The sequence below is a fragment of the Pleuronectes platessa genome, chromosome 17, assembly GCF_947347685.1.
Source record: "Pleuronectes platessa chromosome 17, fPlePla1.1, whole genome shotgun sequence".
NCBI classification, from domain to species: Eukaryota; Metazoa; Chordata; class Actinopteri; order Pleuronectiformes; family Pleuronectidae; genus Pleuronectes; species Pleuronectes platessa.
Genome location: NC_070642.1, coordinates 12,275,719 through 12,300,036, shown reverse-complemented (window position 1 = coordinate 12,300,036; position 24,318 = coordinate 12,275,719). Strand labels below are relative to the sequence as shown.

The window sequence follows — 24,318 nt, the reverse complement described above, 5'->3', positions numbered from 1 at the left end:
CTCTGGCGGGGGGAGGAGCCTCCGGTGGTGCTGGTCATGTGTAAAGATAACATAAATTAATAAATAAAAAATCGACAGGAGGGGGAAGGAGTGATAGGAAATTCCCATCTGCCTTTTTTTCTTCTCTTCCTCTTCCCGAGTATCTTGCGCGGCAGCACCACTGGGGGAGCGGTGCGCAATTTTTCTCCGTGTGTGAAGCAGCATTTCTGAGCCGGAACGTACAGATCAGTGAGGAGAATAGAGCAGAAGATAGGAAACACCGCAATCTGACCACAGAAGGAACCATTGCGTTTTTTTCACCTGTCTTTATTTGAATGCACTCCTGCAGGAGGAGGGGAAGCAGCCAAACCTGATGCGCCCTCCTAACTGGATCTTTGCGCGGCCTTGCATTAGACGATTTTTCTAAATATATATATAAACGACCAGAAGAGGTTCAGTGGTGCAGCATCGTTCATTGGTCCATTTGAGAAATTATTGCTGCGGGCTGAGGGAGCAGCTTCCACCGCCACTTGACTCTTACATAACCGGGTGGCTCGAGCTGTCCAAGGTGCTGAACCGAGCGGTCCGGACCTGGGGTCGGGACAAGCCGTGGGGGGATTCACAACCTTGCGTAAGTCTAATCATGTCACCACACACGCGATCAACGTGACCGCACGGTTTTCATGCGAGAATAACCGTTTTAGGTTTTCGGTAATAACCGTTAGGTTTATATCTCATCCTGTGCGTGTTTTTTCCGCCCACACAGAAGGTCACAGGCCTACATCGGGGAGGAAACACACGGGATCGGCTCGACCAACCGCACCACCTGGGTTTTATTCACATTCATCTTTCTTCATTGTATCATCCCCTGCTTCGAGACGCGTTTTCCTGAGCTGGTCCATTCAGCGGGAGAGAGAAAATGTCGGGGCAAACGCTCACGGATCGCATCGCCGCTGCGCAGTACCAGCTAACGGGATCAGACATGGCCCGAGCTGTCTGCAAAGCCACCACTCATGAAGTGATGGCGCCCAAGAAAAAGCACCTGGACTGTAAGTGCTCTCATTTCCTCTTTTATACCTTATACTGCAGGCCTGTAAGAGACAACAGGCCCCTATTCACACACACGTGCAGAAACATGCACAGGCCACATGCCATCACAGCCATAAGAGCCATTAAGACCAGTCACTTGTTAATTCCCCTTTGCTTAACTGGGTGTGGTACCATAATGAATTGATGCAGCCATTGTGGTGAACCCCCTGCTGACCCTGTGTGTCAGCCTCCAGTAAAGATGATGGACACTCGTGCATGAGAGAGAGAGTAAGACAGGAGACAGTTAGGTACCAGTAGAAAAGGCCATATTTTAAAGTGGACTGACAAGTAATCCCATTTATTGAATATCTGCGCTTCTGCAAAGCCATTTTTTACTTTAACTTCACATTAAAGCTTTATTGATGCATAAACCACAAAAGGCCTAAAGGTATAAATAGTAATGTTCATAAGAGTCTACACATTTATTTAAATTCAATGCAAAGTTGCATATAGGTCACTGGGCCATTGGATATAATCCCAGCTGAATGAAATTATCAAACCTCACAGCTTTATTGACACATCTACACATGACAGCAGGCAATCCATATGACAAATCATGAATAATTACCATCATCTCCCACAAATGAGTCAGACCAAAGCAGTGGTGTGGTGCTGAACACACATGGTAATGGGTGTAGTCAAGTTGGGCTGTATGGCTTATGGTTTGTCTGTGTTTGGTCGCTCTATGTGCCGGTCTGATCCTGTGTCTTGGGCTGGGACCTTATATCTTGCGATCCGCTACCCTGCTGAATAATTTAAAAATCAGCCAATGACTGTCTTGCATTATTTACACAGCCAAAGGTGACAATCCTAATGCCAGAATGGGCCAGAGACTATGGCCCTATCGGACTATGGCCAGAGACCATTGTTTCCCCCTTTTTTCTGCTGCTCTTGTGTGTTTGTTGTCTGTGTCTTTGTCTTATTTGGGACAGTGCCATCTTGGATTTGTTAAGCTGCCGGTACAGATACGGATTCTTAGAAATTTGTGATTTATTGCCAAGCCAGTTCAACAAGATATACTGTACATACATGAACACGTTGTCTCCCTGAAGGTTTTTAGACTGTGAGGTTATGCTGTATCCATTTCTGGGGCGATTCAACAAGCTCCCTATATGTAGGCAACTGTGTTGCTCTAGCACGTGTATCTTGGCTGAAGGAAATCCCTAACCTCAAAAAATTGTAATCATCTCCACTCATACCAACATCAAATCAGTGAAATACACTCAAATAATAATACGTTTTTTGTCTATATTGATATAGCAATTTAGGTTGAAATATAAACTAATAATTGAAGGGCTGTATATGCTACTGCAGTTATAAGTCACCTATGTCAGTATTTTAGATTCACTTGACAAAAACCTGTCAAATGTATCTCTTTATCTTGGTGACACAGACTTTGACCCTTGGGTGGATGGATGGGGTTGTGGTGGTGCAGTGAGGTTGCCATGTCAACAGATTGTGAGATTCAGTCAATGGCAGGGTAATGGCAGAGGGAGATTGTGACAAGGAAGACGGCAAATGACAGCACTGTCATCTCGAGAGTGCAGAGACAATCAAATCAATTTAATGAATATTTGGGATTGTCTTCTCATTGTGGATTTTTTAAAAGAATGAGCAGCCCGTAGTAGGAGGAATTGTGTGTGATCATAGTTATTTCAAAATCACATGTGCCTTTTCACCCTAATTTCTACTCCAAAATAAAATCTGCAAAGGTTCTATATCTATGGAGGATTTTATTCTGTGTGAAGAGGTACATCTAATGTTCTTTTGCCCCTGATGCATGTGCACGATTTCTTCAAAAATGAGGCCCACAGTGCACACAGGAAATAAAACATCATCGTGAATTGTAAAACACCCTCTGTTGAATTTCATATTCTTGTTTATCTAGTTGTGTTTTTCTCTTTTTAATGAAACCAGCGCTGGAGGGCAAGTGTTTGCTCCAAATTTGCAGGGGAAACATGTGGTACATACAAGGTCAACTGCAAATAAAGACCCTGGGGTTTGTTCACCACCAAAGGCCACAGATACAATTCATCACGTTATTACCTGCTGGATGAAGAAATGGGATGTAGAAATGTAGAAATGGGTGCACATCATGTGTCCAGAAGTGTAGGGCGCTGTGTCTGTGAATCACTGTAGCGGGAGCTGGAGCATCTGTGTCATGATGGCAAAACCTGCTGGCATTCTTGCTGAGAATAAGCAAATTTGATAGTTGATAGTGAAGCGCACACAAAATGTAGGGTCTGTGCTTAGCCTATAGCGTTAACACTGGAAAACAGGGTGAATACAGCTCGTTAGCAAAAACTGCATAATAGCCCCCAAATACCTCACTATTAACATGCTGTAAACTTAGCTATTAAAGTTAGCAAAAACTGCCTTATATCCCCCATCTCACTTTCAAACAAGCTATGATGCTTATTTACAAAGGGCTAATGTGACGGACTCCTTAGTGCTAGTAGACTGATAGCGTTAGCTTCAGACAGAGCCATGCTAGCTGTTAACATGTGTTTCCTGTCTTTTTGTTAGACTAAGCTAAGCTAACTACCAGCTAGCAGTAACCTTTTATTTAGCGTACAGAAATCTGTTTAGTGAATATCTGTTTTAAGTTATGATATTTCTGCCTATTGATGTGTCCTTATGTGCTTAAGTCATTTAAACATTTGCATGTTCTTTACACTCTTTAGCGCTCTTGTTTATTGTCTGCGATTTTATGGGTCTGCCTGAAGTTTAAATGGTGTATGCTGCCCTAATGTTAGCATCGTGCTAACAGTTCCACAACAGAATTATTCACACTGTATAGATTGAAAAAGTATCAGTGTGTAGTTGAGTAAGCAACAATTACTGAGTGAAGAAGGTTTACTTTGGTGACATGTGGAGTAAATAAGTGTGAAATCATGTTATCGTGTATGTTCTGTGTAATTTTATCTGGAGTAATCGGGCTAGTAGTTTGTTGCGTAACTTTAAATCTCAATGATAGCAGACAGACTCCCTTACACACAGTCACACACAAACTTACCCTCACACCTAACAGTTCATTATTAGAACTCTCCTGTGGGCCGTGGATTACAGTAAGAGTCTTTATTTAGCTCAGCCAATCCTAATTAGACTCACACACACACACACACACACACGATCATATGCACATGTAAATGGGTGTGTGTATGTTTCCCATAATGGTGTCACAACTAGATTACTACCCATGATTTGGCCCATATGGCAACACAATAAAACACCAGTAAACATATATTATATCTGCACACACAGTTATTAGTGGATATCCTGAGTTAAAATCTCAGAAAATAGCAGTGGACAGCTCTGTATTTACGATGTCAGTATGAGTAATAACTTTGTCGCTGCGCCGGTGACATGATAATGTTATATAATCACATTTCAGCCTTTGTTGACCATGTCTATGTGTATGCGCGTGTGCATGCATCTTCTGCAATTTCACAGAGAAAAGAGGCAAAAGGAGAGAAAGAAAAAAGGGAGTTAACTGAGGGATGGTGGATGGAGATTTGAATGAGAGAGAGTAATGATCCTTCAGAATAAAAAACTCAAGCATGGGTAAGAGGTTTTGTTGAAAAGACTCTACAGTAATAGAGGCCGTGGTGTAGGGACAACAGATTGATGGTACTGCAGTCATCATTAAACCCAAGAGCAACATGAGCAGAGCTGTTGTTACCGTTTGATCAAACTGTATGTATATAGTACAGATAATTATCAGTTTTATTAAAATACAGACAAAAGACATTTAAAAAAAACGATTATGCTACTGTTTTTCCAATTTTGTACTGATAATATAAATGAATCAGAGTCTTTATATTCAACAGTTCTGGTAACAAAACGCAGATAACACTGCTGGTGTGAAACAGAGGGTGTGAAAACAAGGAGAATAAGTGTTTATGTATATGTGCTGTACGGGGGCGGAGCAGTGAGGCTAGAACCAGTGATTAGTTATAATCTGTTTACAACCCCCCCCAACCACCCTAACCTTCCCAGCTTGCCACCTTTTCATGACCTTGGGCAGCCTCACTGCTCTAACTCTCATCTCTCATGTCAACATAACTGGTTCTCAGCAGACTCCCTGCTGTTCCTCTGAGCGTCTGCACTTTCTCTTCCCTCGCTCTGCCCCACCCAGCTGTCCTGGGTCTACAGTTTGGTATCTAGCTGCTTGAGGCAAGGCCAAGGTCTATTCAATACACTGGCCTTCCTCTCCTTCCATTATTAGACGTACCTGCCAATATTTGCTGCATTCCTCTCCGGGTGTGCTCAGTGCTGCTCTTGTTTGTCAATGTCAAGGGGGCAGGCTGTTACATTTTTTTCACTTCCATAACAACTGCAATGTCTGCCCTTGAATACTTTAATTTCATGTATTACAGATATTTTAGGACCTTGAGTACTGCATATAGCATTATTCGCATACAACTTTTTTTCTTGCTTGACCAAGTCCTCTTGTTGCGTTTATATAGTTAAGTTTATATTTCTCTTTCTGTGGCCTTTCTATCTCTGTTTCTGAGAATGATCAAATAAAATGTTAGATATGTGGATATTTTCAACATAAATAGTTGATATAAAGCTGTGAGATTGTGTGTCATCATCAGCTGATCAGGGTCCTTCTTTATGAAGCCTATGTATGCTCACATGCTCATCACGAGTGCTGCTCGTGTCCCCTTTTGCAAATTTGTAATATTTGTCTTGATTTGATCAGTGACATCTGTCAAAATGAGGGAAAGAAAGATATTTTGTGTTGCCAATTGTGGCCTCAATGTTGGTGAAATTTACCTCGGTTGCACAAAACTGTGCCTGTACTGTAGCTACGAGCTCACATGACTATCGTCAATAATTCTATAACAGTGGATAAGCTGGAATTTAGTTGGCAGATATGTTTTCTTAAGAAGACAAAAATCCATTACATTTTCAGGTTCCAGCTTCTTCAAAATTGTTTTGTTTTGTTATATTTGTCATTTTAATTCCGACATTGTCATGTTTGAGAATATTATTTGTGCCTCCAAGCAGGATGTGAGGTCAAGAAATATTCAACATACATGTTACTTTAGACCAAAGGTAAATGTGTCGAAATTATATATGATATGATTCGTGTATTCCTGAAATTAAAATCTCTGGGCAATTTATGAAATTTTGATTCAGTGTTTGAATCTGTGTCATTAGTGACCAGTCAATGTAACACAAAAGAAGATATACGTGTTAACAACCCACTGCACTTGTACAGATAGTGTTCCACTTAGAGCAGTGGTTCAGACACTTTACTTTAGAAGACCTCTCTATCTGTCTGAGTGTCTGAGCAGGCAACCAGGGAGGGGAGATGACAAAGCACTATTCGCTCCCTCTGCATTGTCAGCGAGTGCCAACGTGTGTGTGGGTGCGTGTGTGTGGGCACCAACATCAATTTGTATTTGCGTCAGGTCCCTCTCCTGGCTTAATATTCTCACGGGTCTCTGGAGCAGCTCTGCAGTGAACATTTAGCTTTCACACTTAATCAAAGTTTAATCACAGCTTTTGAAATTATGTACGCATAGGTCTAAAAATAAACTGACTCCTCTTACATACCAAATTTTATGAAACTTCCATAATCAGCTTACCCCTCAATGCCATCAGACAGCAATAGACAGATTTATCGAACCATTGTGTAAATACTAACATTTCTCTGTGACTGTGCACTTTGCAGACCTGGTGTCGGCCACCAACACCACCAACGTGAACATCCCTCAGATGGCTGACACGCTGTTTGAGCGGGCCACTAATGCCAGCTGGGTGGTCGTGTTCAAGGCCCTCGTCACCAGCCATCACATGTGTGTCCACGGCAATGAGGTGAGCGAGCGTGATACAGACTAATCACATCTGGACCAAATACTCAAGCTTTACTCGATTCCATTTGAATTCAGCCAGACATGTATGAAATCTACAGTTACTGTTACTCTTTTAGAGTATGTAAACGCACTGATTATGAAGGGGGCTTGTCCTTGTCCTAACCACATGTATAACTGAGGTTACCACTTTGGAGAGCGGAAATTGGTCCTATGAGTGTGATTGTGGTAAAGGTCTTGTGCTGATAGTGTCACAGCTGTGACCACAACTATTCCAAGAAACAAAGTGAGTCCCGTGGGTCCAATGTGCAAGCAGCTGTCAATGGAATCAGAACCACTAAAAGCTGAAATATCCACCCATTCATCAATCCATGCATCCAGCCATCCATTATCTTTACAGCTTATCCTTTGAGGATCACAGGGGGAGCTGGAACCAATTCCAGCTGTCATTGGGTGTGAGGCGGGGTACACCCTGAACTGGTTGCCATTGTATCACAGGGATAACATACTGACATACACACAAATGGATTATTAAGAGCCTCTAATTAATGGAGCCCCAATCAGCATGTTTTTGGATTGTGGGAGGAATGAAGTAGATCAGGCAAACACACAGAAAGATAAGATTCTAACATTATTGCAGTGAGGCGACTATGATGTGTTGAAATGCCAATTGAAAAGTAAAGTGTTAATGTATTTTCTTTATTGTGGGGCTTGGATTCAATTCTTTGCCTCACTGCTTTTGACAGATACTTTTTAATTTGTTTTTTGTCTCTTTCTCAGAGATTCATTCAGTACCTGGCTTCCAGGACCTCCCTGTTCAACCTCAGCAACTTTATCGACAAAACCGGCTCTCACGGTAAGAACAAGACCCAAGTCTGATAGTGCATGTGTGGTGGTAGGTGCATGCTTGTGTGTGCACATAATGTATGTAACCAGTTGAGTATAATCCTTCTTATTATTTGGCAATGCGAAAAGACACAGCAAGAGATACACACAAATCACAAGAGGGACACACACTTAGCTACATTATGACAATTAAAAAAAGCATACAAAGAACAGATATACATGCTTTTCTGGATGTCCTAAGACTACATGCAAAGAGTGTACTGCAGTTTCTTAAAGGATTTGCACTGATATAGGCTGATATATAAAAAATGTACAGTAAAAGAAATATATAACAGAAAATATTTTTGTATTTAGGCTATGACATGTCTACATTCATCAGACGGTATGGACGATACCTGAATGAGAAAGCTTTCGCCTACCGCCAGATGGCTTTTGACTTCACCAGAGTCAAGAAGGGGTATGTTAACCATGGCCATCCCTGTCTGTGCTGAAATACCTGTAACACCCCATGGCTTTTCTTATCTGTGAGGAATATCTAATCTTTTCTCAGTGCTGAGGGCGTGATGAGGACCATGACCACTGAGAAGCTGTTGAAAGGCATGCCTGTTCTTCAGACTGAGATTGACACACTCATGGAGTTTGATGTGAGTACAGCTTTTGGCTTGATATCTGCTCTTATTTGAATGGACAGTGTTAGTTGGTGAAGGTTTATTTACTGGTTTTGTCATTGGTCTCTCTTCTCAGATTCATCCCAAGGAGCTGAACAATGGGATCATCAATGCTGCATTTTTGCTTCTCTTCAAGGACCTGGTCAAACTGTTTGCCTCCTACAATGATGGCGTCATCAACCTATTAGGTCAGTAAGGGCACGAGTCCCTCTTGCTTGGCAGCCCATGTATGACAATGAATCTGAACCCGCAAACCTCCTGTGCTCTTTACACAGAGAAATACTTCAAGATGAAGAAGAACGAATGTAAGGAGGCCTTGGAGATCTATAAGAGGTTCCTGACCAGGGTGACGAAGATTGGGGAATTCATGAAGCTGGCCGAGGTAGGAAAGCCCTTAAAAGTACATCCATAATTATATATATATAGCTTTGTGGTTCTTCAGATTATTAACTCTTTTTTCTATTCAACAGACAGTTGGAGTCGACAAAAATGACATTCCTGACATTAACTATGTAAGTAAACACTAGTAATGGCTCTACATGATCATTGTTTGCTTGCTGGAAGTATTGGGATAAGACTATGATGCACATGAATGCCACCCAATCCACCTCTCTCTTACAAACACACACACACACACACACCCCATCTCACCCACCACCATCTCCCCAACCCAGTGTCTCCACCCGGGGGTAGTGGTGGATCTAGCAGACTCAGATGAAGAAGACTGTCCGTTTAAAACTCTGGAGGACCCGGTAACCATGGATACTGGGAATGCCTTGGTTGAGTGTGTGTTTGCAAGATGGAGTGTCAGCATGTTTAATTCAATTTGACAAACACATTAGACACAACAAATCTTAATTGTGTGTGTGTGTGTGTGAGTGTGTGTGTGTGTGTGTTTGTACATGCATGTGGGCATTGCAGTGACTTTCTCCAGCGCCCTCTTACTCTAAAAGCTTTAACACGTGTTTTTCTATGGAAATAGAAATGTAGGCTACACATATGGACCGAGAGTGTGCCTCAGGACTCATGTAGGGAGGATCAGTTATTCATTACTCCCGGTTTGATTTTTTTGTTAGGCTCCCAGCAGTATCCTGGAGTCTCTGGAAACACACATGAATGGTCTGGAGGACGTAAAGAGTGGAAAGAAGGGGTAAGAAAATGTTAAATGAGTAAATAAGGCTGACACTGAGCCAACTCAGTCCTTGTTTTTCATGAGCTGTGTCACTACAAACTTGATTAAGTGAGAGTAATGTTGAAGACCGAGCATATAGCATAGGCTGCTATGTTTCTATACTTTCCGTTAACCCTTCCTCTCTTTTATTCCCCATTTATGTTCATTTGGAATCACCAGTGAAGGGTGAGCATACGCTGTATGTTTTGTTGGGAGTTTACATACTACCTAGAAAACTGTGTATTTATAGCCATTTCACTCCCCAAAGTAAACCTACACATTATTCACATGTGAATTACGCACCACAACTACTGTAACTATAAGTTCACATGTGGAAATGTGTTCATTGGTGTGATCACGTGTCTGAACTCGGCAAGAGACACATGTTTTGATGAGCAGTAAGTCATCACATGTGTGTGCCCATCCTGACATGCAGTGTGAATTGGTATATGAAGGGTTTTGTTCCAAAGTTTGAAGTGGAACAAAATTAGAATACTTTGAACATTTGTTTGCATCAAATGATTGTGTATGCATCGGACATACAATATGATGCTTTGGATATAAACTCTCTTCATATGATCACATATTACTCAATCCGTCTTTCATATTTGTTTGATTTCTTCAGTTTAGGTTTTTAGACATAATAATAGATCCATCAAATAGTTTCCAGCCTTTCCCACAAATATCTGTCTTTTTCAAATCAAGCACTAACTCCTTATCTTCTACTCTTTCAGGTCTCCAACCAAGGTATGATACACCTTTGATATAGCCTTTTCCTTTTTCTAAGTTGTTCTGATCTGATGTAGCACTGACTCAGGGTTTCCCTCGTCTATCTTTCAGGGATCGCCGACAAACAACGTGTCTCCAACATCGACTCCATCCAAATCTTCAAACGCTGTTCCCACACTGCAGCCTCCTCCCGGGGAGAGTGCTGGTGCCGCTGCTTCAGCCGCTCCCGAACCAGTGGAAGAGTAAGTGACAGTTTTCTGTGACCTCTCTGTGTCGTGTCATCTCGGTTGTGCTACACATTGTTTCACAGAATACTTAAAAATCTTTTTTAAATATAAATGTTTAACAAGGAATGGTCCCTGCAACTTCACAACACCAGAGCTAATTTTGTAGTAACCATAGAGCTTTTAAAGGTGGACAGCCCCCCAGAAGTGAAGTCAGAACATCCCAATCATTACTGTGCAGACTCTACAGTGCCTTGCATAAGTATTCACCCCCCTTGGACTTTTTCCCATTATGTACTGTTACTAACTGGAATTCAAATAGACTTAAATAAACTTTTTCCCGTTTGATCAACAAAACATGCATAGTACTTTGGAGGTGCAAAATAAATTTTATTGTGACACAAACAATAATGAGAACAAAAAAGTTGACATCTGTTGGGTGCATAAGTATTCACCCCCCTGTGTCAATACTTGGTAGAACCCCCTTTCGCTGCAATTACAGCTGCAAGTCTTTTGGGGTATGTCTCTACCAGCTTTGCACATCTAGAGATGGAAAGGTTTGTCCATTCTTCTTGGCAAAAAAGATGAAGCTCAGTCAGATTGGATGGAGACCGTCTGTGAACCGCAATCTTCAAGTCTTGCCATAGATTCCCTATTGGATTGAGGTCTGGGCTTTGACTGGGCCATTTTAAGACATTAACATTCTTTAATCCAAACCATTCCTTTGTAGCTCTGGCTGTATGTTTAGGGTCATTGTCCTGCTGGAAGATGAACCTCCGCCCCAGTCTCAAGTCTTTTGCAGACTGCATCAGATTTTCTTCAAGGATTTCCCTGTATTTGGCTCCATCCAACTTTCCCTCTATTCTGACCAGTTTCCCTGTACCTGCTGAAGAGAAGCATCCCCACAGCATGATGCTACCACCACCATGTTTCACTGTTGGGTTGGTGTGCTCAGGGTGATGGGCAGTGTTGGGTTTTCGCCACACATAGCGTTTTGCATTGAGGCCAAAAAGTTCAATTTTGGTCTCATCTGACCAGAGCACCTTCTTTCACATGTTTGCTGTGTCTTCCACATGGCTTCTGGCAAACTCCAAACGGGATTTTTTATGGATCCCTTTCAACAATGGCCTTCTTCTTGCCACTCTTCCATAAAGGCCAGATTTGTGGAGTAGACGACTAATAGTTGTCCTGTGGACAGATTCTCCCACCTCAGCTGTGGATCTCTGCAACTCCTCCAGAGTAACCATGGGCCTCCTGGTTGCTTCTCTGATTAATTTTCTCCTTGTCTGACTCTTCAGTTTGGGTGGACGGCCTCCTCTTGGTAGGTTTGCGGTTGTGCCATGTTCTTTCCATTTTCTTATGATGGATTTTATGGTGCTCAGAGAAATGTTCAAAGCTCTGGATATTTTTTTATAACCTAACCCTGCTTCATATTTCTCCACAACTTTATCCCTGACCTGTTTGGTGAGCTCCTTGGTCTTCATGATGCTGTTTGTTCAGTAATGATCTCCAACAAACTCTGAGTCCGTCACAGAACAGGTGTATTTATACTGAGATTAAATTGCAGACAGGTGGACCCTATTTACTAATTATGTGACTTGCAAATGTGACTTGTGAATGCAATTGGTCGCACCAGATCTTTGTTAGGGGTTTCACAGTAAAGGGGGTGAATACATATGCACTCAACACTTTTCAGATTTTTATTTGTAAATAATTGTGAAATCCATGTAATATTTCCCCCCACTTCCAAATGATGCACTATTTTGTGTTGGTCCATTACATAAACTCACGATGAAATAAATTTTAATCTGTGGTTATACCATGACAAAATGTAGAAAAGTCCAAAGGGGGTGAATACTTATGCAAGGCACTGTATATGAGCAAGATTAACGCATTTGTATTATATATTCGATATTTTTGCTTCATTTCTGGGTAGTAAGAGGAAATGTAGGCGTGTTTATACACAGTCTTTGGTAGTAGCAGATACTTTCTAGGATTATTTGTGTACGTTATTGTGACTAAAGGCTGCTGAGTCTACCACTTTGTTCTGAACTGAAATAATAATAGATTTTTTCCTAGGATAAATCTAAACTTGTGTCATCCCTTAACTTTTGCTCCATCTTCAGGCTCCAATACTTGGGTTTACAACCAACTAATAGTGCAATTAAAATGAACAAAGCTGAAACAAGTACAATTGAGAGAAAGAACCTAACATAATTTTCTCTCTGTATTTCTTTCCCAACCCTACAGCTCCTTGCTGGACCTGGATCCTCTGTCCTCCTCAGGTCCCTCAGGACCATCAGCTGCCCCTACATCTTGGGGAGGTAAGTCTTCCCCTTCACGTCAAATCACATTCATTTACATTGTATTGTGGATGTAATCAATAGTATTTTACTTTTATTTCATTCCATCTTGATGGATGAGTTTGTCTTGTAACTTTTTTTACATTTAGATTAACTCTCTCAAATTAACCAAGTTGAATAAAATATGTATTTCCTCTTATCTGTGTTCTGCTTCCATAGATCTTCTTGGATCAGGTGAGTGTCACTCTTTGCTTCACTTCACCTCCAGTCTCTAGTATAGATCTCAATGTAGTTGATTCTCATTCTCAAGTAACTTTAATGACGTAGCCTGAAAACACCATAAATTTCAAAATTCTGAGTTTTCAGATAGTCATGAATGTACCAGTGGGACACTGTTACCTCCCTGTTTGTCTCCTCAAGCTGTTTTCTTTAGTCTGAGTGTTGTCTTTGTTTCTCTCTGCCTTCCCTCTCCTCTCTCCTCTCTCCCTTCGCATATTTCATTGTCTATTTTTGGTTTTCGATGGGGGCTTTTTCGGTTGGTTGTTTTTTATTGGTTGATTATGACCGGATGGTGTTTATTCAACTTTAATTTGGTTAATAATTGATTTTGCTCTGATCTGTCGATTCCAAACGATCTGATTTGGGTTTGATTTGGATTTGACCTTTGTTTCGGTTCTATTTTCGTTCACTGTCCTGAACGGTGACTCGATTGGTTATTTTTGTTGCTTTTTTGGGGGATTAATTTTGGTGCCTTTCTTTGGGGATTTCGCACACTCCGTTGGTACTCGCAGAAATGGGCGATTCCTTGCTATCTGAACCCACCCTCACAGCAGAGCCCACCCCCTCCTCTGCAGCAGCAACGCCCACCCCTGCAGCAGCAGAACCCGGAGTCTCTCTAGCTCCTCCCACTAGCACAGCAGCTGCCACCTCCACTGGTGCCGCCAATATGGATCTTTTGGGAGGTCAGTGAGCTTCCAGAAAATTCTCTACGAAAGAATCACTCTGGGAAGCTCAACCCTAGAAACCATCATGCAATATGAAAACACAGACATGCATGTACAAACACAAAAAGTTTATTGACAGAACTTTGCGGTGATATTTTATTTTTATCCTGCAAGCAAAGTTACATTATCAAAAACCAGCCAATTCTTACAGATGCATTGATGCACACATCCATCATTCTCAACTTTCTCAACAGTTATAAGTAATAGAATCATTATTTTTGATAAATTGTGTAAAATTTAAAAAGATAAAGTCGATTGTCGATTTAGAAAATGTCTGTTGCAAAACTCTGGTTTTCCCCAATAACATTTTAATTGTATGTCCTTTATTATTTTATATTGTCACTTTTCATGAAAGTGGTATTCTCAACAGCCACGACAGCCTCACCTTTTCAACTAAGCTCATATCGCCTTCCTCTCTTTCATGAGCCGCCATATTTTGGCAGTTAGCTCCTCTTAGCTAGTGCAAAAACAAGGCCAAAGACAACTTTGTCCATTTGTTTGTTTCACTAATTGCTTGGTTCGTTTTTTATAATGTTGTTTTTCACTTTAGTTAGGTGAGCCAAAGACAAATTTATACCTTGGTTGACGACAATGATATATTCTAATTCTATTCTAATATTCTAATTCTGAGACTTGGGGTCATTATCGTAAAATAACAGAACACAAAACAACAGCCAGAGTGACCCCCGATAAAGACTCTGTCTTTGTGTCTTTCTTTAGAAAACACCAAATGGAGCTGACTGCTGTAAAATTGGCTGAAAAAGTTACAATAATATAAAGTGTCATTGGGGAAAATAGGTTTAAGAAATAGCAGCAAATGTTTGATGAAATGGTGTGGAATTGATTCCAAAATGTATACTGTGAAACTAAGAAAGGTAAATAAGACTTAATGATAATGACTTGAGTTTAATTTATTTATTAAATTATTTCACAAATTATATGGTTATGCCTGCTCACACACATAAGCATACTGCTACACTCATTCTCCACATGCTTAGTGTTTGATAGCCCGGCATGCTTTTCTTCGACCTCAGTGAAAAGCAATTCTATCAAACCCTGTCACATGGCTACAGCTACAGACGGCAGCTGTAACACTTGTAGATTCCAGGCTTAGTCTGCTCTTGGTGCACTAAAATATTCTTTGCTGTAGTGCCTCCTGTCTGTATTTCCATTTGTCCATTCACCTGTCAGTCATTAATGTCATGTATCAATGCTGCTGTGCGCTACAGTTCAATACTTTCTGTTTCCTCCTTGAATACTGAAATCTTACCTTTATTTTCCTGATGTTCTCTTTTGCTCCCCGTTTTCTCTTTATCTTCTCTTCTGTCTCTATCTATCTGGGCATCTCTGTCCTCTGCTCGGGTTTGGTGTGAACCTCAGACGCCTTTTCCACACCTGCTCCTGCATCTGAGGCCTCTGCAGCAGCAGCCGAAGGTGGGGCTGCAGCTACGTCTGCCCCAGCCACCAACGCCGGAGCTGGTGGGTGACTGAGAATCTGTTTGTGTGTGTGAGAGACTTTGTGTTTGAGTCAGTGGTGGAAAGTCGAGTTGCTGTCATGGACGTGGTTATCTCCAGCGATAACATAAAAACTGCTTCCTCTTGTGCAAATTAAGCTAACCAGCAGCTGGTGGTATCTTTTTATATAAAGGTGACTTTCTCAGTCTCTCTTTCCTCTAGAGTGTTAGTTAAGTTTTTTTTGAATGGAAAAGATCTGCAAAGTAAAAAAGCTCCTCTCCCCCACAGAAAGCTCTGCTACTGATATGCCTCCTCAGCTGTGGCCGATACTCCCGTGATATTTCGTGACAATACCCAAAATTAGCATTATGCACACCTAGCGGCTAGTCTGGCACGACCCCTTTAAATGCCAGGTAAAGAGCGAAGGCTGACATTTTCTAGACACACACATGTTGGCCTGAGCCAGCTGGCCAATCACAGAAGACTGGGCTTTATCAAGAGGGGAGCTAAAACCAAGTGTTTCAGACAGAGGCTGAACAGAGGAGCTGCAGCGAAGGACACTATGAGGACAGTGAAGTGTACTGAACACTAGAGCATGTAAACATTTTAAAGTTATAACACAAATAAAAAATAAGAATATGATTGTTCTTACAATTCCTTAAAATACATTTAGCTTTAGCTTAAGCTCACTTGAGCAAGACTTAAATGTGGGACTTATTTAACTAGTATCACAACCATGAACAAAAATATGCTTAATAACTTACAGAACAGTTTGTGTGTGTGTGTGTGTGTGTGTGTTTGTGTGCTTGTGGCTCAAGATCCACTCTTCATTACTGCTGGTGTTGTCTGGAAAGGGCTCTTGCCTCTTATCTTTCAGCCTCAGAAGATTTGTGCTTTTTCTCTAACGGAGAACTTTGCCAAGGGCAGTTGGTGGTTGTAGTTGTTATTAGGTTGTGGTTTGTTTCTTAGCTTCATGGACTGTGAAGGACTTGCTTCAGTTTTTTGGTCTTTCGTTAAATCTTTTAGCCCCTTTAGCTTCAACCGTTCCAACTGACAGCAGCTTGTTGGAGCTCTGCACATCTTCTCCTCCTCTCAGTCCCCTCATTTGCTTTTTCATTCCTCTCTCCTCAGCTTTCATGATTAGAGCAGTATTTCATCATCATCATATGACACATTGACTTTTTATTCAACAGACTGTCTAACCTTTCCACCCTCCCTCTTCATGTGCCACCCCATCCCCCTTCTTCCCCAAAGACCCCTTCGCTCCCTCAGACGGTAACATCAGCGCAGGGTCTGCGGGTGTAGACCTTTTCGGCATGATGACAGTGGAGAGTAATAACCTGGGTAGCTCGCTGGAGGCCTGCTTTAGCTCGGTGGTGCCCCAGCCCTCCCCCTCCCCCTCCCCTTCTCCATCACCGCGCTTCACCTCCACATCCAGCACCATCACCACCATCGCCACCATTTCAGCTCCCGTAGCCCCCAGCGCCGCCAACCCTACGGCTGACCTCTTAAGCGGTAAATGTTAGCGACGTGTGTATGGTTCTGATCTCACTGTCTGGACACCTTGACTGGCATCTCCCTGGCTCTCTAGCCTGCCTGCCACCCTCTCCCCTCTCATTCCCCCTCTTTGGTTCTTCTTTATTGATTTCATCCGACTAATGTGCACATCTTGAAGGCCTCTTTCATTTCACCGTTGCTGCTGTGTGTGATCATCACCTTCATCTGAAAGTGTCTGTGAATTTTAATATCCCTGTCTCCGGGCGCGCATGGGTTTGTAGATCTCTTTGATTCCATGCCAAACACAAGTTTCACCAAAGCTGACCCCGCTCCTAGTGTTGACTTGTTTACAGCAGGTATTGCACCCAGTCTGAACATCTCATGTTTGTTCCCGCTCTCATATCCTGTCTTGCAGTGTGTGTGTCTGGTGTGTGTGTGTGTGTGTTTGTGTGTTTTCTCCAGCTTTGTCCTTGGCTGTGATCAGGAAAATGAGTCTACCCTCGTATGGGTCAGCTAAAAGCTATTGAGCTGTCTGAAACGTTCACTAAATCACTCCGACCTCCTCTCCCTTTCTCCAGCATGAGACGCGTGCACTGCATTTGCGGTTGATGAATGTGCATCATAATGTGTGTGTACATTTGTGTGAGGTTGTGTGAGTGTTTGTCAGAGTTTTAAACATCATCTCCACCTTGCCCTCCCCAGCAGATGTGTTCACCTCCCCTGACCCCTTCTTTTCCTCCGCTCCCTCATCCAAACCTGACACGGGAGCCATCATGAACCTGTTTGGTGGTGGGTAACTCTCATGACTGTCCGCTCCATGCCATACTCCCCCTGTTCATGAACGCATCATCAAAGGAGAAGAGGACTTGACATTTGAGATTAAAACCATAGTTGTGTCTTAGTGTAGACTAACTTGTAGATTGCCTTCTCTGTGGATCATGGAAGTATAACAAGCAGATGGAGCTTGGTCATGTTGACATAGTTGAATTATTTATGAGATGCAAGTAATGACTCAGGAGTTCTTTCTTCCCTCCCTTAAAGTGTTATGATGATAAAAAAAAAACTAGGAGCAGAGATGTATGTTTGTAAAAGCTTTTGTGCCTGTTGAAAGAGTGTGTACAATTCCAAAAGCAATATTATGTGTTGAAAATAAATGTGATGCTTCATATATTTATCCTTTTTGCCTTCCTCTCTAATTCTACACACTTTTGTTTGGCATTACCAGTGTGAAGCTGGAGGCTGATTAATACCCCTTCTTTGCCCTCATGCTGCGATGGAAACTGCACTTTGCCCTGCCACGGTTCTGGTTTGGTTTTTGACCTGCCAGAGTCCACAGGAGGAGACGCCTCAGCTGCTGCCGCTCCTGCTGCCCCCGGTGCTGAGCTCATGTCAGGTAAAAAAAACCCACCTCAGCTTTAAAGTGCCAGCCTGCATGTATAAGTGCACATCTGAGGTCATATCAACATGACTATGTTAACATGGAAACCAATATTCCCATACTAACTAAATTAACTTACAAGTCGGAATGTATCAATGCCCTGTAAACAGACTTTTCTCATTACCTTAAGCTGAAAGAAGTCATACTCGAGATAAGCAATAATCAAAGTAAGACGTGGAGAGTTCTGACATTGGTCACATTGGAGTTTCGGAGCCACATCGACATACGACAGTAACCAACAGCTTGGCAGCAAGAAGGACTTGGAGTTTTTGAAAAATTAGAAAGAACACACCCAAAATGGTGTACGCATGGAACATAACTATTTCAGTTTGGGCATACTGGTGTAATCAGTCATAGACTGTATGCTCTGTAGCATGTAAACAGGACTATGAATATTATGTATGAAGTTATATTACCACCTCATGTTAACAGCAAAATCCAAATAAGGGCTTTCTCTGAATAAGGTTAAATGTCGCAATATTGGTGTCCATGTTGCATATTTCCATTTCACTGAAACACACCACTGCAGATATTAATAGTAATCGCATGCGGCGTGGTTGTGCGTCTGTCTTTACATTCTTATGAGGTATAGTTTTTACAGCCAGTTTCTTGACAATCATGAATTTGATTGTAAACAAGTTGGTTGTCATGTAGTTATTGTTTCTATTATATTTGGTAATCGAATAGTTTGTGGTTAATTAACCCTCATTAACCCCTAATTAAATTGTATTCCATATTTTTTCAATAGTAAACTTGAGAACGACTGCTTGTTGCTAGTTCTGTGTTATGTTGTTAAAGTCCCATGGATCTTTGTCCATACATGGTTGTTTCAGCATCATCATTGCATCATCGTCCCACTGTTGTTAGTCTTTGGGGAACTCCGTCCGGTCTTCCCCACATTACGGGACTGTTCCACCGGTAACCATGGTAACAGTTACCTTTGCAACATGCGCCCCGCTCACCTGGTTCCTGGTCATCTCCTGTCCTGTGCCACCGGCCTCCATGTTGTGTAACTGATGGTCTGCGATACTACTGCTCTGAGGCGTAACTCTTTCTTTCCCCCCCTTTCTCTGTCACTGGTGCAATAACATCTCATTGTTTCATTATCACCCGCTCCTTTAAAACTTCATTGCATTTTTTTTTCTCTCTCTCTCTCTCTGGCATCTCTGCTTTTTACTTTCCTCTCCCTCTCACCCTCTTCCTCTCTTTCTCCATCTGGCTATTGGGCTGGCTCATTGCTTGCTTCCTGCCATTTGATTGGGTGAGTTTCCCTTGCTCTTTAACACGCTAAATTCCCACAGTGCACTGCTGCATTGCAGCACGGCAAGCTCAGCTGCACTGTCCCTTCCACCATCGGATGCGTGATGGTAACAAAGTGACTGTGAAGTAGCAGCGATATTTAGCACCTCTCTAGCTTCATTTCAGCTGCAGTGCTTTTGCCCCAATTCCGCCTGCACTCATACACAGACAATGAAAATATTAATATTTATCCACAGCCACTGAAAATCATGAGCATGATGTTAGGATTGTGACTCATAGATCTGTTTGTCACACGTGGTAACATATTCTACTTTATATTCATACCAGACACTTTTAGAGTTAGATCTGTTCATATTTTTTGATTGGAAATTACAATAGTAGCAAGGAGCTGACACTTGTCTCCAGCAGCAAATCCAACCATTTGAAATATTACAACCATTTGACTCTCAGTCTTTGTACAGAATCTGTACTCAAATGGTGTTTTTTGGGTTAGGGTTAGGGTTAAATTGGCAATTTCACAGATTTCTTTCGAAGATACTTCACGTTTTATCACTTACTCCTCACAGCAGTTCACATTCCAGTGCTCCTCTCCTCTCGCTGTTGTCATGGAGACACCTATTGGTTGTCATGGCAATGCCAAGTAGTGTGCTGCTGAGTGTGAGGATAGCCTGCATTGAAGGATCCTAATATCTCCCTCCGTCTCCCTCCCCCCCACCCTCTTCCCTCCCGTAGTGTTTGATGGCCTAGGGGATGTAATGAAGCCCACTCTGACCCCTCAAGCAGGCGATGTTGACACCTCAATGGCTAACATGGCGAGTAGTAAGTAGTCATTTAGATGACCTGAGTCTATATCATAGATACTGATTGAAAGAAAGTAGAAAGTTTTGTTTTTGAGAGCAAGGTAGGAGATCAATAAAAGCCAGTCTCTTCTTAAATGTGGAATTTTTGAATGAATTAAATGGAGAGATACAATATGTTTATTTATCCGCTTTGGAGTGGTTGCGAAATAAGTCAGACTTTGGAGAAAGAGTCAGACTAATGAAGACTTTATGCTAAGCTACAGTAAACTTAATGTCTCCTGGCTCGAGCTCTGCACTAAACTTACACGTGACTGGTATTGATCTTCTGCTCTCACTCTCAGATACAACATGAGTAAACAATTCGAATGTTGAACGACTTCTTTAATTCACTTCTAACTTGAGCATCAATTCCTGTGTGTTAATAATAATGTCAGTAAATGAAACAGTGATTTTGCAGTACCGCTCTTCTTCTCTCCCTCTCTCTCTCTCTCTCTCTCTCTTTGTCTCAGATCTCTCAATGGGATCCGCAGCGGCCCCTCAGGTAGCTCCCCCCAGTTGGGGTGCTCCCATGGTAAATGTTGTCTGTGTCTTATAGCATGGAGTGGAGCCGCATGGCAGCGACAGACAGGGCGTAGCCTGTAGCAGCAGTCGAAAAGCATTGCCTTCATCTGGCTCTCCAGGTTCCAGTGCCTTATCAGAGAGCTCTAGGACACTGAGAGGTGTGGAGTTGAAACGAGACGTGTAGCAAAACTCTGGAGGAGTTTATCTAAATGACAGATCTCATTGAATCTCTAACAGATCACATGGGTTGGTAGAAAATTAAAAGCAGGGGCAGATATTTAGTTTGAGTAATCACAGTCAGTCTGCTCCCCAAAAAAATCTTTAATATTTCTGGAATATCTACTGGAGAGTGATGAAGTGGCAAATTAAGAAGCTGTTGCTTGGAAACAGCTTCTTCTTCTCTTGAGTTAGTACTTTCGCCGAAGCCTGACAGCGTCCAGGAAAGACACCGTCTGGTTCTCCCCTCATCGCTGAACTCAGTCTTCCATCTACAGATTTGCTTCTTCTCTAAATTTCCATCGTCTTTTTGGCCACAGTGCACTCGTGTGAAGGCTTCCTGCAGCCAGCTTCCTTTCTGCACTTCAACTCCATGCATGTGTAAATAGAAGATGAGAGCTCATAGGTCAAATAGGGTTTGTGTTGTGCCGTGTTTGTCTTCATTTGGTGTGCTCGTCCGTTTTCAGCTTTACCTTTATATGTTGTCAATTGTGTACTCTTTGGTTTTAAGTGTGTGTATACATTGCCTTGCAGTGTGTGTCTGTCTTATATGTAGTGTTGTAACATCCCAACTCCTCCCCTCCCTCCCCTCTCCTCCCCTCCCTCCCCACCTTTAGACTATACCCATGGGTGTCCCTACTTTTATGGGGACTCACCCCTGCTACAGCATGGTAAGACCACCAGTCCAGTCCAGTAATGTTCCTACACCAGTTACATGGACATTACTGGACACTGATGGACAATGACCCCCCCAACCCTTAGGTGTCCCTCCCTCTCCTCTGAAGGCGGACCCTGTGTCTCATTTTCTCTTTCTCCTTTTGTCCGTATCTGTGTATAAGTCCGGAGCACCGGGTGGCGGAGCTCCCATGATGCCCATGGCGAGGCCAAGTTTCCCAGCCACCGGAGCGACACCCGGAGCACCGGTAACACAGTCACTCTTGAATGGGTTAAACACACATAAATGACCCGTTCATATCTAGGCAGCTGCTGTAACCAAAGAAATTGAAGTGCTGAAAGTAATTGTGTCTGCAGATGTCTCCTGGAGCAGGCCAGAGCCCCAGAAAGCCTCCACCTCAGAGGAACGCTCTGGATGACCTCAATATTAAAGACTTCATGTAGACGGACTGACCCGAAACCCCCCAAGGTACACAATGCATCTCCCTACATGTAGTAAATTGTATCATGCTGAGCTAACAGGTTTAATGTCGTTCCTACAATTAACATGTTTCACTAAATGAATAAAAGGAGAATATGTTTAAAGTGAAATACTGGATGCAATTGCCTCTATAAATACTTGTTATGAAACGATCTAAGAGGGGCCTTTTCCTTTTCGCTACATCACGAAAAAAACTTCACCCAAGTTAAAGTAAGATTATCTTCAGCCCTGTCTCTTGAAAGTGAAACAATAAATTACTGTAGAGATCATTGTGTTAGTGTTATATGTTGTGGTGCACCTGATGCAGAAGACTGGATATTTGAGTGACTGGACTGACACACAACTCCAGAAGAGGGAGAATGAAAACACATTATTTTGATTGTGTTATTACAGAGCCCTCTCTTTCCCCGACAAGTGATATTTCTTTTCACATTCTGCTAAATGAACAAGTATCTTGTTTGCACAAAATTATAACCCTGTGGGAACACGTCAATATTTGCATAGCTAAGGCATAATTGGCTCATGGAGTAAGCTGCTTTTATAGCTTTTAAAGAGCAGCAAAGATTTCATTATTTGACATTCAAAGTTGAAAATAAATCTTGACTAGCTGTTGTCTCCATCACTGTGGCTGTCTGCATGCTTCTGGAGTCGTAATTTAATTTAGTAAATCGTCTTGTGCGCACAATATATTTATCGTGTTCGAACAATTGATATCTTGCGTGTACAAGATAAAGAATAGAACCATCGGAACTTTAGAGATCCAAAGGGAAATGTTTTTGAATTGTTATAATCTAATATTTGATCTGTTGGGTGGGCGTGCTCCTGTTTGGACCCCAACTTTCTTAGAGCTCACCTGTTTCTATTGAGACCCCTCGTTTTTAATGAACTCTCCATCCTCCATCTCTCTGCTTCTCTCTCTGTCTCTGCAGGTTTATTGTATCTGGAGCTCCGTGGATGTGGTCGTCTGCACTTCCCCACTGCCTCCCCGTCCATCACGCCCCGGCCCCTTCAGCCAACCAGCCATCACATCAAGAACCTTTGCCCACTGAACTCCCACCAGCCGCGACCCCCCCTGAAAAAAAACAAAATCCCTCCCCTCCTTATCTAATGTTGTAGCACAACTGTGAATGTGAACCCTAGATACAGAAAACAAAATTCAGTTTATGTGTGTGTGGGTGTGCGTGTTATTCAGTGTTAACCTTTACTTAATATACCACTGGAAAAAAACGAACAAAAAAAATTAATAGATGTGTATTTAGATTCATTCTGGATATCTGCATATCAGCTGACTTGGAATGGTGGATATATGTTGGTTTCTTTGCGCATCTCCCAGAAGAGGACTGTGTTGTTAAATGTGGACTGTGTTCAGTGTGTGTAACTTCACTGGCCAACCCCCCTCCTCCCCCCACTCCCACTACTTTACCCATGTCACCCAAACTAATACTGAGCTATGTTGATGTCATTGAAGACTTGGTTGTTCCTGCTCGGCCATCCATCCTCCCACCTGTTATTAATCCAAAATGTACCTGAACACAACTTGCAATCTAATTCCGGACTTCTCGTTGAACACATCTGGTTTCGTTTTGACTTTATCGTTTTGTAGGGATCGCACGAACACGCAAAGGTTTGTCAAATGTGTTCAAATCGACATGTTTTAAATGATAGATTATACATATTTTCTTTATTTTGAGAAGATACAAAAGCGTATCATATATTTTTAGTTATGTCAAATTATATGGTTGAGAAAAAAAGGCAAGTAGACTCAATAAACCTTCCCTCCTTCTTTGTACATATCTCTAAATCTGTAGTCAGAGTCAGTATTGAATGGAAACTTTTGAGTGTTTACTGTTCCGCCCTCTGCTGGTGTGGAGTGATTTTGCATTGTAGCGTGCAGCACTGGTCAATCTGGGATGCATCCTGCAAAGTGCTCTCTAAGAGCTGCTTTCCTCTTCTCAGTCTCCTTATGAAACGACGAAAGAGAGACAAGGAAGCATCTGATTGGAACGTGGCCTCAGTCCTCCCTGGTGCATCTGTTCATACACTGTCACTGGAAGTCTTGGGTACTCAAGTATACGCTGGCTGTTCTGTGTGTTGTTT

General features: G+C 42.2%; 1 protein-coding gene across 1 annotated transcript; it reads left to right on the top strand.

Moving 5' to 3' along the window:
• The first annotated feature begins 636 nt into the window (after positions 1 to 636).
• LOC128459707 (clathrin coat assembly protein AP180) lies at positions 637 to 24,318 on the top strand. The gene is made up of 21 exons (XM_053444523.1): positions 637 to 1,028; positions 6,755 to 6,897; positions 7,674 to 7,749; positions 8,094 to 8,196; positions 8,290 to 8,383; positions 8,484 to 8,595; positions 8,683 to 8,789; positions 8,878 to 8,919; positions 9,484 to 9,557; positions 10,313 to 10,325; positions 10,419 to 10,549; positions 12,782 to 12,855; positions 13,054 to 13,068; positions 13,626 to 13,796; positions 15,219 to 15,317; positions 18,118 to 18,183; positions 20,221 to 20,307; positions 20,798 to 20,859; positions 21,905 to 21,988; positions 22,098 to 22,209; positions 23,151 to 24,318. The coding sequence occupies exons 1-20, from the start codon at positions 899 to 901 to the stop codon at positions 22,182 to 22,184; spliced, it is 1,770 nt and encodes a 589-aa protein (XP_053300498.1). The 5' UTR covers positions 637 to 898; the 3' UTR covers positions 22,185 to 22,209; positions 23,151 to 24,318.